General features: G+C 55.0%; 1 protein-coding gene across 1 annotated transcript in view; it reads left to right on the top strand.

The window, feature by feature from the left end:
* The window catches only part of shank1 (SH3 and multiple ankyrin repeat domains 1), a 320,292-nt gene extending 305,379 nt beyond the window's left edge, over window positions 1-14,913 (top strand). The window contains exons 20-23 of the mRNA XM_059953249.1: window positions 332-447; window positions 6,057-6,159; window positions 9,152-11,477; window positions 13,734-14,913. Coding sequence (XP_059809232.1) covers window positions 332-447; window positions 6,057-6,159; window positions 9,152-11,477; window positions 13,734-14,331 — 3,143 coding nt within the window. The 3' untranslated portion in view covers window positions 14,332-14,913. The remainder of the gene's footprint in view (window positions 1-331; window positions 448-6,056; window positions 6,160-9,151; window positions 11,478-13,733) is intronic.
* The last annotated feature ends 1,328 nt before the right edge of the window (window positions 14,914-16,241 follow it).

Here is a 16,241-nt window from a genome sequence, read left to right as displayed (position 1 = left end):
CCAACTATAATCTTTTTTCAGCCACGATTCAGTGATGCCCATTACCTGCCAAACTTTAACTGTACTACAAGATAATCTATCTTACTCTGCATACTCTGCAGGCATCCAGTCACCTTCAGTCCTGTATTCATCACCCTTATTAATTTTGCCCCCTCACACTTCAGCTCATCCCACAGACTGCAATTTTGCCCCGTCATCTGCCTGTTGTTCCTCACAGTCCCACTGCATTGGGAATGGTCTATCCCATTGTGAGGGTCTGAAGGGTCAGTGTCACCCCATTCCCCGACTCTCAACCCCCCATCACCTCACCAAGCCTCTCCTCTGCCCACAGACCGACTGGACGAGATCCTGGCTGCCGCCCAGCAGTCCATCGCCAACGAGACGGCCGGAGGTCAGGCTGGCATTCCCAAACCCCGTCCTGTCCCCAGAACCTACTACAGTCCTGAGGTGGGTGCAGCTGTGTGGGAGGGGGTGTTCAGTCTCGGGGTGGGGAGGGTGGCTTGGTCTCTGGAGCGGTGATTTTCCTTTTCTTTTTCTTCTCTTTCTCACTCTCTCTCTCTCGCACCACTCTATCTATCTCCTCCCCTCCCGCTCCTTACACTCTCAACATTTTCTCCTATAAACTCCCCCTCTCTCTTTCCTCCCTCCCTTCACCACACTGGCCATTCTGTTTGTTCTTTTTCCTCACTCACCCTGTAACTTTACCAAACGCCCTCCACAACCATCTCCTCTGCCCAGTCAACCATCCCCTTCAACTGCACCCCATTCCCTCTCTGCCCCACTTCCTCATTCCCTTTCTGCCCCACTTTCCCATTCCTTCTCTGCCCCACTTCCCCAATCCCTCTCTGCCCCACCCCCCCCATTTCCTGTCTGCCCCACTTGCCCCATTCCCTCTCTGCCCCACCACCATTCCCTCTCTGCCCCACTTCCCCATTCCCTCTCTGCCCCACTTCCCCATTCCCTCCCTGCCCCACATCCCCATTCCCTCTCTGCCCCACATCCCCATTCCCTCTCTGCCCCACATCCCCATTCCCTCTCTGCCCCACTTCCCCCATTCCCTCTCTGCCCCACTTCCCCATTTCATCTCTGCCCCACTTCCCCAATCCCTCTCTGCCCCACTTCCCCAATCCCTCTCTGCCCCACTTTCCTCATTCCCTCTCTACCCCACCACCATTCCCTCTCTGCCCCACATCCCCATTCCCTCTCTGCCCCACTTCCCCATTTCATCTCTGCCCCACTTCTCCATTTCCTCTCTGCCCCACTTCCCCATTCCCCCTGCTCCACTTCCTCATTCCCTCTCTGCCCCACTTCCCCTGTTCCCTCTCTGCCCCACTTCCCCATTCCCTCTGCCCCACTTCCCCATTCCCTCTCTGCCCCACTTCTCCATTCCCTCTCTGCTCCACTTCCCCCATTCCCTCACTGTCCACTTCTCCCTTCCGTTGTGTCTCCCCATTCCTTCTTTATCCCTCTCCCCCTCCTATTCCCCCACCATCCCTCTCCCCCTCACTGTCTCTCTCCCTCTCCCATTACTGCTCCCCATTCCCTCAATGTCCCTCTCACCTCTCATTCCCTTACCGTCCCTCTGCCCCCATTCCCTCTCCATCCCGCAACCCCTCCCATTCCATCGCTGTCCCTCACCCCCACCCAGTCCATCATTGTCCCTCTCCCCAGCTCTATCCTCATCCCTTCCCTCTTCACTGTCCTCCTTCACTCCTCTTTCCACTCTTTGACTCCCGCCCTCCCCCTTCCGCCACTCTTAAATTTCTCCTACCTCTCCGCCCATCTGTTCCCCTGCTGCTGCCCCACCTTTTATCTGTTCTCCTTCTCTGTACCTCCATTCCCTCCAGCAGGGGGAGGAACACTGATGGTTAACTGGGTTGTTCAATGGATAAGTGACAACGTGCAAATATGTGTGTGCATGTTTGAGTGAAAAGATTATGTGAATGGGTGAGTGTGAGTGTGTAATTGTGGAGAGTGTATGTGTGGATTGTGGTGTGTGAGTGTGTATGGATTGTGTTTGTGGGGGTGTGTGGATTGTGGTGTGTCAGTGTGTGAATACGTGTGTGGATTGTGGTGTGTGAGTGTGTATGGATTGTGTGTGTGGATTGTAGTGTGTGAATACGTGTGGATTGTGGTGCCTGAGTGGGTGTTTGGACTGTGGTGTTGGTGTGTGTGTGTATGGATTGTGTGTGTGAATGTGTGCATGTGGATTGTGTGTGTGTGAGTGTGTCAGCTCATTATTTAACAGATCCACCTCTCACATTTGCAGGAACTGGTGCATTCCCACATTGACTAGCTTTACATGGTCATTGTTTAAACAAATCCCTCTCTCAATCCACAGTACATTAATGTGTAATTAGCATTGTGCTGTCTTTACGACAATCTTGTATTGTTTTATCAACAATTTTCACCATATGTTAATGTGAAGAGTGAACAGTAAATGGTTAATCTTACTGCGATCTGGTTCTTATTAACTGTGGTTTATCTCGACGTTAAATTCGGCATTCGTTACACGCGAAGGAGAACGTTACAAGCATTAATTAGTAACTGAACAGAAAACTTTGTACAGAATTTGTTTTAATATAGAATTACAAATCACCAGAAATTTAATGTTCAAGAGAACAATGTTGGGCTGCTGTACTTCGATTATCCTCATGAGGACAATAGAGAGCAGTGGTTGAAAGTGGCTCTTTGTCACCATCTGTTGGCTGGTACTCCCATAGTCACGGTCACATTTTCCACTACTGACAATCTACAATATTGTACTAATTCAGAATCTGAATCAGGTTTAATATCACAGGCATATATTGTGAAATTTGTTGTCTTTGCAGCAGCAGTAGTCCATTGCAATGCATAAAAATGTGAATTACTGTAAGTAATATACATGTATTAAATATATATAAAATATATTTTATATATATATATACACACACACACACACACACACACACACACGTGTATTTACGTATAAAATAGTTCAATTAGTAAGTCATGAAAAAATAAAAATAAAAATAGTCAGATAATGTTCATGGGTTCAATGCCCTTTCAGAAATCAGTTGGCAGAGGGGAAGAAGCTGCTCCTGAATCGCTGAGTTTGTGCCTTCAGGTTCTTGTATCTCCTCCCTGATGGTAGCAGTGAGAAGAGGGCGCGACCTAGGTGGTGGGGGTCCTTTTTGAGGCACCGCTCCTTGAAGATGTCCTGGATACTAGTACCCATGATGCAGCTGATTGGGTTTACAACTCTCTGCAGCTTATTTCGATTCTGTACAGTAGCGCCCCCGCCCCCCCGCACCGATACCAGACGGTGATGCAGCCGGTTTGAATGCTCTCTATCGTACATCCAGATTGATTTGTGACTGTCTTTGGTGACAAATGAAACGTAGCTGCTGTCATGCCTTCTTAATAGCTGCATGTGTTGGGCCCAGGATAAATCCTCAGAGATATTGATAGCTAGGAACTTGCTCGTTCTTTCCCCTGGTGGTTCCTCGATGAGGCCTGGTGTGTGTTCCCTCGACTTCCCCTTCCTGAAGCCCACAATCAGTTCCTCGGTCTTACTGGCGTTGAGTGCCAGGTTGTTTTATTTCTTTATTAAATGCTTGTAATTTACAGAAGTGAAAAACAAAGACATCTCACATAGTAGTCTAGTAGACTGCCTGGGATCCAAGGACTTAAACTGGTTAAATACTAACTGGGTTTACAGTCAGCTCATAACCACAAGAGATTCTGCAGATGCTGGAAATCTTGAGCAACACAGAAGAAGTGCAGGAGGAACTCAGCAAGTCAGGCAGCTTCTATGGAGGGAAATAAACAGTAGGCGTTTCAGACAACTGTCCATCACCACCCCCAGGTGCTCTTCCTCCTTCTCTTTCTTCCATATTCCACCATCCTCTTCTATCAAAATCCTTTCTCAGCCCTTTACCTCTTCTACCTATCTCCTCCCAGTTTCATACTTCACCCCCACTCCCCCACCTGCCGATCTCCCCCCCCCCCTCACCTATCACTTCCCAGCTTCATACTTCATCCCCACTCATCTTCCCCCACCCCTGGTCTCACCTATCACCTGCCAGCTTGTACTCCTTCCCTTCCTCCCACTTTCTGATAAAGGCATCTTCCCTTGCCCTTTCCAGTCCTGATGAAGGATCTCGGCCCAAAACATCGACAGAGAGTAGGGTGGAAGCTTCTTATTCTGGCTGGAGATCCGTGATCCAAGTTCCACAAGGATCGGAACTGGGACCTCGCTTTGGGATATAAATGTGGATGGGTGGGTAAGCGATTTTGCAGATGACACCAAGGTTGGTGGAGTTGCCAAGAGTGTAAAGGACAAAGAAAGAAAACAATTTCAGACCTGGACTGAGAGGTGGCAGATAGAATTTAATGAAGGCAAGTATACAGTCAATATGTATTGTTGCCTGTTATGCCAGTGGCATTTAGGGCAGCAATGAAGGTCCTCCATCTCTGGTTCAGGGCTTCCTTCATTGTGTCAGTAGCTTCCTCTCAGTTTTCACTACTGTCAGTCATGCAAGTCCCAGGTGGAGACTCAGGAATACCGTCGCACTCAGATGTAGAAGGATTCTTCATTGCTGTTTCCGTAACAATTTTGTTTTACCGGTCAGGGTTGTTTGCCCTGAGCTGAACCCCCGAACCTGGAGGACCGGTGGACCACTCTTCGTCTGACCTCTGCCCTTTGACCTGTTTGCCATGGCTGATCCCACCAGCATGATACCTCAACTCCAGCCAACGTCGCTCTCCAGGTCGCTGAGGCACTCGAGCCTCCAAACCCTACCACAAGGTTCTGGTCCTCTTGGAGGATACAGTCAATGGCAGGACTATAAGTAACAGTGAAGTGCAGGGAGATCCTGGTTCCAAGTCCATTGTTTGCTGGAAGAGGCTCCTCGAGTGGATAAGGTGATAAAGAAGACATGTGGCATACTTGTCTTCATTGGTAGAGCCATTGAGCGTAAGAGTAAGCAAGTCCTGCTGCAGAACGTGGAGAATAGAGAGGATGCAGACGAGATTTACCAGGGTATTACTTGCCTAGAGGGTATTACTTACAAGGGTCTGTTGCACAAACTTGTGTTGTTCTCCCACGAGCGTCAGAAGCCAAGGGGAGAACTGTAAGAGTTTTTTTTTAATTATGCGAGGCATAGGTAGGTTAGACAGTCATGATCTTTCCCCAAGGGTAGATATGTCAAGCACCAGATGAAATGCATTGAAGGTTTGATGGGGGAAGTTTAAAGGCTAGGTGAGGGGCAAGTTGTTTGGACACAGGTATGGAAGGTGCCTGGAGTGGTTCACTGGGGGTGGAGTCAGGCAGTTTGGTGGAGTTTAAGAAGCGTTGAGATAGAAGCGTGAATCTGAAGGGAATGGAGGGATAGGGATGATACACAGTAGAAAGGCATAGTATAAATTGATACCAAGGACACCAAGAACAAGTACAGTGGGTCAACTGGCCCGCCAGTGCTGTTCTGTTCTATGAACAGGCCCTTCAGCCCATCATATCTGTGCTGATTATGGTACCAATGTAAATTCATTGTGTCTGCCTGCACACGCTCCATATCCCTCCATTCCCTGCCTGTCCATCTGTCTGTCTAAATGCTTCTTAAACAACACTACTGTTCCTGCTTCCACTACTACCCCTAACCAAGACCCCAAGCACCCTTGTGAAAAAAACATCCGGCTGATAAAATCTCCTTCAAACTTTCTCCCTCTCACCTTATTTACACTATTTGATATTTCAACCCTCGGAAAGATATTCTGACTCTACCCTATCTGAGGCCCTCATAATTTCATAAACTGCTATCAGCCCTTCCCTCAGCTTCGACTTTCTCCGACGGCTGTTTATGAGTTCATGCCCTCTAATCGGGTCTGCATCCTGGTGAATCCCTCCATAGCCTCCGAGTCCTTCCCGTAATGCAGTGACACAGCCCTGCACTAGTTGTTTGTAACTGGAGGTCGGAGACAGTCGTTTTGGCTATAGGTGTCCTCAACATTTAAAGTGAGTAAACCCAGTGTACAGGGCAGTGGAGGTAACTAACCATTCCCATCACTTTCTACAGCCACTATACGGGCAGACGGGAATGTCGATAATGGGGCCTCCAATCAGCTTCGACCGTCCATACCTAGCAGCACAACAAGGAATGATGCGGCAGAAGTCAATGGGTAAGTGTGGGGCAGGAGGGATGGATGGGCCGAGTGTCGTGGGGAATGTACCAGGTTATTGGAAATACAAGACCTTACTCTAATTTTGTGTTATGCAGGAGAAGAACCTTCCCCACCGATACTAGACTTAAATGATATACAGTGACAGGCCTTTCCTCATGAGCACCGGACCCCGGTGTTATACAGTGTCAGACCCGTCCCCACCGGTACCGTACCCCAGTGTCATACAGAGACAGACCTGTCCCCACCGGTACCAGACCCCGGTGTTATACAGAGACAGACCCGTCCCCACCGGTACCGTACCCTGGTGTCATACAGAGACAGACCCGTCCCCACCGGTACCGTACCCCGGTGTCATACAGAGACAGGCACGTCCCCACCGGTACCATACCCCGGTGTTATACAGAGACAGACCCGTCCCCACCGGTACCGTACCCCAGTGTCATACAGAGACAGACCCGTCCCCACCAGTACCATACCCCGGTGTTATACAGTGACAGACCTGTCCCCACCGGTACCGTACCCCAGTGTCATACAGAGACAGACACGTCCCCACCGGTACTGTACCCCAGTGTTATACAGTGTCAGACCCGTCCCCACCGGTACAGTACCCCGGTGTCATACAGAGACAGACCCGTCCCCACCGGTACCAGACCCCGGTGTTATACAGAGACAGACCCGTCCCCACCGGTACCGGACCCCGGTGTTATACAGAGACAGACCCGCCCCCACCAGTACCGTACCCCGGTGTTATACAGAGACAGTCCCGTCCCCACCGGTACCGTACCCCGGTGTCATGCAGTGACAGACCCGTCCCCACAGTACCGGAACCCAGTGTTATACAGAGACAGACCCGTCCCCACCGGTACCGTACCCCGGTGTTATACAGAGACAGACCCGTCCCCACCGGTACCGGACCCCGGTGTTATACAGAGACAGACCCGTCCCCACAGGTACCGTACCCCGGTGTTATACAGTGACAGACCCGTCCCCACCGGTACTGGACCCCGGTGTTCTACAGAGACAGACCCATCCCCACCGGTACCGTACCCCGGTGTTATACAGTGACAGACCCGTCCCCACCGGTACCGTACCCCGGGGTCATGCAGTGACAGACCCGTCCCCACCAGTACCGTACCCCGGTGTTATACAGAGACAGACCCGTCCCCACCGGTACCGTACCCCAGTGTTATACAGTTACAGTCCGGTCCCTACCGGTACCGTACCCCGGTGTCATACAGAGACAGACCCGAGCCCACCGGTACCGTACCCCGGTGTTATACAGTGACAGACACGTCCCCACCGGCACCATACCCCGGTGTTATACAGAGACAGACCCGAGCCCACCGGTACCGTACCCCGGTGTTATACAGTGACAGACACGTCCCCACCGGCACCATACCCCGGTGTTATACAGAGACAGTCCCGTCCCCACCGGTACCGTACCGCGGTGTTATACAGTGACAGACCTGTCCCCACCGGTACCGGACCCCGGTGTTATACAGAGACAGACCCATCCCCACCGGTACTGGACCCCGGTGTTATACAGAGACAAACCCGTCCCCACCGGTACCGTACCCCAGTGTTATACAGTTACAGACCGGTCCCTACCGGTACCGGACCCCGGTGTCATGCAGTGACAGACTCGTCCCCACCGGTACCGGAACCCGGTGTCATACAGAGACAGACCCGTCCCCACCAGTTCTGTAACCCGGTGTTATACAGTTACAGACCCGTCCCCACTGGTACTGTAACCCGGTGTCATGCAGTGACAGAACCGTCCCCACCAGTACCGGAACCCAGTGTTATACAGAGACAGACCCGTCCCCACCGGTACCGTATCCTGGTGTCATGCAGTGACAGTCCCGTACCCTGGTGTTATACAGAGACAGACCCGTCCCCACCGGTATCGTACCCCGGTGTCATACAGTGACAGACTCGTCCCCACCGGTACTGTACCCCGGTGTCATACAGTGACAGACTCGTCCCCACTGGTACTGTACCCCGGCGTCATACAGTGACAGACTCGTCCCCACCGGTATCGTACCCCGTAGTCATATGGTGACAGACTCGTCCCCACCGGTACTGTACCCCGGTGTCATACAGTGACAGACTCGTCCCCACCGGTATCGTACCCCGGTGTCATACAGAGACGGACTCGTCCCCACCGGTGCCGTACCCCGGTGTCATACAGTGACAGACTCGTCCCCACCGGTATCATACCCCGTTGTCATACGGTGACAGACTCGTCCCCACCGGTACTGTACCCCGGTGTCATACAGTGACAGACTCGTCCCCACCGGTATCGTACCCCGGTGTCATACAGTGACAGACTCGTCCCCACCAGTACTGTACCCCGGTGTTGTACAGTGACAGACTTGTCCGCACCAGTACCAGACCCTGGTGTCATACTGTGTCAGACCCGTCCCAAGTACCGGTACCGGACCCAAGGGTTGTACAGTAATTGACCTTTCTTGCTGCTGAAGTATTATTGTTGTGTTGTCTGTGTTATGGGAGCAAGACAACAACATGGTTTCCCCCTGTTAGTTTCCCAGCATTCTCTGTTCGTTCTTAGGTGGGGAGATGGGATGAACTGTGATTCAAGTCTTCTGGCGATATCTGGAATGTCTTTGCAAGTTGTATGTGTTGGGGTGGTCGTTCACTGCTGGTACTCAATGTCTCTCTCATCACTCTCCCCACTCCACCAACCTGCCCTCCCCTCTACCTATCCTTCCCCTGCCCCATCCTCCCCTCTCCCCTTCCCTGCCTCTCCTCCATTCTTCTCTCTACCCCCACCCTCTCCTATCTCTACTATCCCTCAATCCTGCACCCCTCGAACTTCCTCACCCATCGTGACTTCCCCTCTCCCCACCCTACGTTCAACCATTCCACCCCCTCCGCCCTTTCCCACACCCTCCCTCTCTCCCCACCCTCCTTGACACTCCATCCTCTCCCCCTCCACCTCCTTTTCCGCCCTCCCCTCCCCTCGCAGGAGCCTCTGAGGAGGAAAAGCAATTCCTGGTGCCTCCGGCCTTCAAATTTGCCCGCAGCCTCTCGGTGCCCAGCGCAGACGATATCCCCCCCCCACCCACAACCGCTCCTCCGGACCCGCCCTTCAACCTGGTGCAGCCCCGCGCCGGACCTCCGCCACCCCCTCCCACCCTGGCCCAGGCCCCATCCCCGTCCTCGGCTTCCTCCCGCGCCGTCTTCAACGCAGCTGATGCGGGCAGCCTGTACGCTGGCCTGCGGCAGGAGCTGGCGGAGGCCAAAGATCGGCACCGGCGGGAGAAGGCAGCAGCGGCCCTGCGGCAGGCGGGCGAACAGCTCTCCGAGGACAGGCCGACCCACCACCCGGGGGCCGGGGTCCCCCTCGGGCCCTCCGCCGCCAGGAGCCGCCGGGGCCAGGCCGCGGAGGCCCGCTACTCCAACCCGGCGGGCCGCGCGGCCAACGCCGCCATGTACGTGCCGGCCAAGCCGCTGCGGCGCAAGGGGCCGCTGGTGAAGCAGTCCAAGGTGGAGGACGAGCAGCCGCAGACACAGGCGCCCCCACCGCCGCCAGCGGAGAAGACCTGCTCCATCCCCATCCCCACCATCATCGTCAAGGCGCCGTCCACCAGCAGCAGCGGCCGCAGCAGCCAGGGCAGCAGCGTGGAGGCGGAGGCGGGGCCCGAGGCGCCACAGGCCCGCCACGGCATGGAGCTGAGTGCGGGGCCCGGGCCTGCGGTCGTACCGGGGACGTCTCGGCGAGACCGCGACCACCGCGAGCGCTACGCCGAGGCCCGCCACAACTCGGCCACCTTCCTATCGACAGACGAGGCGGAGACCCGCAGGCACCCGTCCCCGGCCCGGCGGCTCGCTCACTCCAAGTCCATCGACGAAGGCATGTTCAACCATGCTGACGCCTTCCTCAACCTGGTGGCATCGGCCGGCCGGTCCTACCCCGTGCAGACCAAGGCGGGCAAGCCGGCACAGGGGGCGGGCAGCGCCTTCAGCTCCCCAGCCCCCTCAGCCCTGGGGCAGCGGGGATCTGGGAGTGGGGGATCGGTGGTGGCTGGTACCTTCATCCATCCCTTGACCGGCAAGGTGCTGGATCCCGAGTCTCCTCTAGGCCTGGCTCTGGCCGCCCGCGAGCGCTCACTCAAGGAGCAGGCCAGACCGGAGCCCGAGGAGCGCAAGGCGCTGGTCTCGGCCCGTTACTCTGAGCCCAGCCAGGGTGATGGAGCCAAGCCCCCGGTCTTGGCTGGAGGGGGGCCAGCAAGCGCTCGAGGGCCAGAGGAGGAGGCGACGGTAGCAGCTCCCCCCGAAGCCCCAGCCCGAGTTCGGGCCCACCCGGCGGCTCCCCCTGGGAGCCCGACCCGGGTCCGAGCCCACCCGGCACCTCCGCCCGAGCCCCCGGCCAGGGTTCGGGCCCACCCAGAGGCCCCCCCTGAGAGCCCAGCCAGGGCCCGAGCATACCCGGCGGCTCCCCCTGAAGCCCCAGCCCTGCCGCTGACCGCTCTGCCGCCGCCTGCCCCCTCACTCGACGTCGATGAGGAGTTTGTCTTCAGCGACCCACTGCCGCCGCCCCTCGAGTTCTCCAACAGCTTCGAGGGGCCCGAGGTGGTCGTGCCTCCGCCACCGCCCCCCAGCTCACCGCCCCCTCCCCCTCCCCCGCCCCCGCCCCCTCCTCCGCCTCCCCCCCCGCCGCCTCCGCCTGGCCCCGAAGCTCAGAGCCTGCCCACCGTTGACTCCACCGGCTCCAGCCTCACCTCCTACGACAGCGAGGTAGCCACCCTGACCCAGGCACCCAAGGAGGGGCAGGGCGGCTGCCTGGAGGGGGCAGGGGCCAGAGCCCAGGGGGCAGCAGGCAGGGGCGGGTGCCAGGCCTCGGTCCAGACCCCGCCCGAGGCGGTGGGCGACTCGGGCATCGAGGAGGCGGACAGCCGGAGCGGCAGCGACCATCACCCCGAGGCGGCGGGCGGCGCCTCGGCCCTGTCACCCGAGGGCGACGGCCTGCTCGACACCTACGTGGCCGCCTACCTGGACGGCCACGTGCTGGGCCCCGAGCAGCAGCCGGCGGTCGCCTTCCCCTGCCGGCCCCGCGCCCGGCCCGGCCCGCCGCCCCGGGGCCTCCCCTACCCGCCCCAGCCCCCGGCCCCCGTCCCCCCGCTGTGGGAGGAGCCCCTGCACAGCCAGGTGCCCAGCATGGCCTCGATGAAGGCCAGCATCATCAGCGAACTCAGTTCCAAGCTCCAGCAGATGAGCGGGGGCCCTTGGGCCCGGCACGGAGAGAGCATGGGGCCACCGACTGCTGCCAAGCCTCCACCGCCCCGCCACAGGTATCCACCGGCACTGTTAGCTGCTCCTAGAGTTGTTACTGACTGTTGCTTCCCCTTGTCTGTTGTCCCTGAGCCTGGAGGGACTCCCTTTCATCTTTTTCTGTTGAGAAGGGAGGACAGCAAATGGCCAGGGTGGGTAGGATCTTTGATTATGTAAGAATTCCCAAATTGACTTAGTGCACCGAGAGACAGTGTCTTGTCTTGCGTCCCATTCATTCAGATCAGGTCATCACATAATTAGAGTAATTGGCTATATTTAAGGTTGATAGGTTCTTGATCAGTAAGGTTGACAAAGGTTACAGGGAGAAGACAGGAGAATGGGGTTCAGAGGGATAATAAATCAGCCATGATGGAATGGCGGAGCAGCCTCGATTTTGCCAAACGGCCCATGTGTCTTTTGGTCTTATTTGCACATTGAGGCACTACAAGGAGAGACAACAACAGGATGCAGAATAAAGTGCTACACGTACAGAAAGAGTGCAGTGCAGGTCGAACATAAGGTGCAAGACCGTAATGAGATAGACCGTCAGGGCAAGAGTCTGTTAACGGTGGGCGAGAGACGAGAGGTGTACATTCTGTCAGGCATTTGTAACTTGTGCCTAATGGGATAGGGAAGAAGGGAGAATGGGTGGGCTGGAAATGATAGAATTGGATTATCATTGTCACAGTACCAAGATACAGTGAAAAGTTTGTCTTACATTCTCTTCACATAAATTAATTCATTACACAGTTCATTGAGGGAGAACAAAGTAAAAGAACAACAGAAAGTAGCCTTCTATTGTCAATTCCGGTGCTTGGGGAACACATTCTTCCAGCACTCTTCTTCCAACTCTCTTGGAAAGGATTTACAGCGTTTTCCTCAAGGGTGAAGAGGTCAGTTCCCCAGCATTGGCCTTAAAAGAACAGGCTTGGTGAATCTCTGGCTGCCCGTTGATGCAGATTTGAGTGGTGGGAGAGAGGTTGCAGGGTTGGGCATGGGCGAGGGAAGTGGACTGTGAGCGATGGGTATAGGGCATTGTTTGGGGTTAGGTGCTGCGCCGGCGGGAGGACAGTGGTGGTTGGGCGTTAGGCATTGGGTGGATTTGGGTGAAGAAAGGGGAGGAAGGAGTTGAGCTTTTGGGAGGAAGACAGTGGACGTTGGAATTGGGTGTTGGGGTGGAAGGTGTAGGATTAGGTCATTGGAGGGGGGGACATGGGGTTGAGCAGTGGAAGAAGGTAAGGAGGTTGAGTGTTGGGCTGGAGGAAGGAAGTTTGGTGCTGGTCAGTGGGTATTGGGCGTTGGAGAGGAGGACCTGGACTTGGCTATGGGGTTGGGCAGTGGGCTACAGGAATCAGAATTATCACTGACATATGTCATGAAATTTATTATTTTGCAGCAGCGGTACATAAAAATGTACTCTGTTACAAAAGAAAAAAATCATTAAAAGAATAAATAAATAGTGCAGTACAAGACAGCAAAGTTGTGAGTTAGTGTTCATGGACCATTTAGAAATCTGACAGCAAAGGAGAATCAGTGTTCTTATACTCCCCGATGGTAGCAAAGAGAAGAAGGCAATGTGAGGATCCTTTATGGTGGATGCCAACTTCTTGGGCATGTGGAGTTGGGTGATGGGAGGGTGGAAGGAGGTTAGTTGCTGGTCAGTGAGGAGGACAGTTGGCATTGGGTTTTGAAATGAGGATGCAGGGTTGGACATTGGAAGGGGATAAGGGCGCTCGGTTAGGGCATTGAGAAAGGAGGAGGGCTGGGGATGTTAAGAAGAAACGCAGTGGGCATTGAGCATTTGGGAGGATACCGCAGGTTTGAGTGATGGGAGGGAGGAAGGTGCCTGTTGGTTGGCCAGGGATTTGGATAATAGGCATTGGGTGGTGTTGGACGTTGGAGGGAAGGACCGAGGGTTGGGTGAGTTTGAAGGAAGCTGGTTTTTGGTTGGCCAGGGAATAGGACAGTGAGTGTTGTAGAGGATGACAGAGTGGACATTGGTTGAAGTTAGATGTTGGGCTGGAAGGAGGACGTTGAGAATTGGAGAGGAGAATGTGTGGTTAGCATTAGAAGGCATAAAGCAGTTGGGTTTTGGGCACTGGGTTTTGAGGTGAGAGGAGGACGGTGGGCATTCAGTATTGGGGAGGGTGTGTAGGCTTGGGTGATGGAAGCAAGGAAGGAGGTTAAGTGTTGGGCATTGGGTGCAGGAGAGAGGGATACTGGGCATTAGGAAGAGAGCACAGCTCACTCATGGACTCTTCCCCTCCCTCTGCCAGGTTCTCGGATGACCCCACCCTGGGCGCAGCTGCACAGAAGCCTCCGATGAGCAGCACCTTCCAGAACTGGCCCCAGAATCCCCTCTCCGGGCCCAGGCCCCCCAAGACGGTGGAGTTTGACATCAAGCCGGTGCTACGCAGGGCCCCCAGCCCCTCCATGTCGCCAGCCGAGCCGCGGACTGGCCCTGCCACCCCTCGCCCTTCCTCCCTGCCCATCCTGCCCTCGGCTGTGGGGGCACCCCCGCCACCGGTAGCCTATGATGCCCACAGCGCCCCCGCCTCGGGGGGCAACAGCTACGCCAGTTTCCCACCGAGCAGCCGAGCCCACTCGCCGGCCGCAGGGTTCCAGTCGCCCCCTCCCGTACCCCCGGACAAGCCCTTCGCTGCCAAGCCTCTGGCCTTCTGGAGCAAGTTCGATGTGGCCGATTGGCTGGAGTACCTGCACCTCGGCGAACACAAGGAGCATTTCCTGGACAATGAAATTGACGGCAGCCACCTGCCCTCGCTACAGAAGGAGGACTACGTGGACCTGGGAGTCACCCGTGTCGGGCACCGCATGAACATTGAACGGGCCTTGAAGCAGCTCCTCGAGAGGTGATCCCTGGGTGTGGGGCTGCTACACGTGGGCTCCCCTCCCTACCCCTCAATTCTCCCTCCCAACCCCAGCAGTATTTTCTCCACCCATCACCAAATCCAACCCAAATCCTGCTTTAATCCCTTGCCCCGCTCTGACCATCTCCCAGCCCAACATAAACCAAATTTCAGTTCCTCCCCATTCTCACAACACAAACAAAACCCACGCCCAGTTTCCCACATCCTCCAAATCCAAACCCACCCCTCCCCAGTCCAAATCCTTACCCCCACTCAAGCCAACACAAACCGACCTTCAGTCCCTCCCCATTCTCCCAACAAAATCAAAATCTATCTTCAGACCCCACGCCTGCCCAATCCAAACCCAACCCTCCCACCCAAATGTTTGTCCCACTTTCTCTTCCCCAACCCAAACGAAACCATTCCCCAAACTCTCGCCCCACTTTCCCAAGACCACCAAACCAACTGAAACCCATTGCCAGACCCCACATTCTCCCACCCCCAATTCTCTCTTCCTACTCTGAAACTCATCCCGCCCCTTTCTCCACTCTTCAAATAATCAAAACCAACCTTCAATCCCACCCCAACTCTCCCAACCCAAGCCAAAGCCAAATCTAGATCCCACAATCCCTCCCCCATTCTCCCAACTCTGCTCAAATCCATCCTCAGTCCCCACACTCTCCTAGTCTCTCCTCCTACTCTGTAACCCAACCCAAACCCAGCCCAATCCAATCTCCCAACCTAACCCTCAAACCCTCCCAAGCCCTCCCCATTCTGGCAACTCAACCCTTGCCCCACTCCCAATTCCTCCAATCACTCCCCATTCTCCAACCCCTCCCTAACTCTCCCAAATCAAACCCATCCCCACCCCCAACCCCCTTCCCAATCCAACCCCAATACTATCCCAATACCTCCCCACACACTCCCAACTTCACCACTACCCCCGCCATCCTAACCCACCCATCCCACACTTCCTGTACCCTCCCCACCCTTCCACCATGCCAACAGCCTTCCCAACACCCCAACAACATCTCTATTCAAACTAACCACCCCACCAACAGTCCCCCAACCCTCCGCCCAGTATTCCCTCAAGTACATCCCACCTCTACACTTTCCTTTCCTGAACCAACTGCTACCCTTCCCAACCTCAACCCCATCCAACCCCTTTGGAAACCAGTTCCACTGGAAGGATGGTGAATGTACGAAGTAAACTCTTGCATACAGTAGTTGCTGCAAAGACTCCCAACACCAGCGCCCCCCTCTGATCAGCAGCAGGGATTTCAACATCATGCGCTGAAGGGGGTGTCAGACGCTTACCGCCGTACAGACCAATCATCGCACCGTAATGGTGAGGGGCCGAGGTTTCTCCTCCGTCTCCTTTATAACTGCAAGGAAGTGCAGGTTTCCTTTATCCGCCAGTTCTCAGTGCCTGGGCAATCTCATCTCTCCTCCTGCCAATTTCCAGGGCTCATTTTGCCTCACCCACCCAGTCCATCACCTGCTCCCTGTTCAGCCACCCACAAAAGGATCAAAAACTCATCAGCCCCAGCCTTCCTCACTGGAAAATTGCAACAACCTGTATATGTATGCACACAGGATTACCTCTTGCACACTTATGCACTTATTTACACATACTTGTATATATACACAGACACACACACACACATATATACAGGCACATAAACATGCATTCTGAAGTTCACACACACACACACACACACACACACACAGACACACGCGCGTGCATGCGCGCAAACATGGATGTGTACATATCAACATGTTTGGGTGAGGTATTGTGCGTATAGGGGAACTGGTCAAGTTACTGGAGTTATGTAATCAGGAGGTGTTTGGTACAGGGCCACCTCAAAGCTCATTGTGGGAAATGAGAACTAATGTGGGAGGAATGTTACAGACCGA

The sequence above is a fragment of the Hypanus sabinus genome, chromosome 29 (assembly GCF_030144855.1).
Source record: "Hypanus sabinus isolate sHypSab1 chromosome 29, sHypSab1.hap1, whole genome shotgun sequence".
Taxonomy (NCBI): Eukaryota; Metazoa; Chordata; class Chondrichthyes; order Myliobatiformes; family Dasyatidae; genus Hypanus; species Hypanus sabinus.
This window is presented reverse-complemented; position numbering and strand designations above follow the sequence as displayed.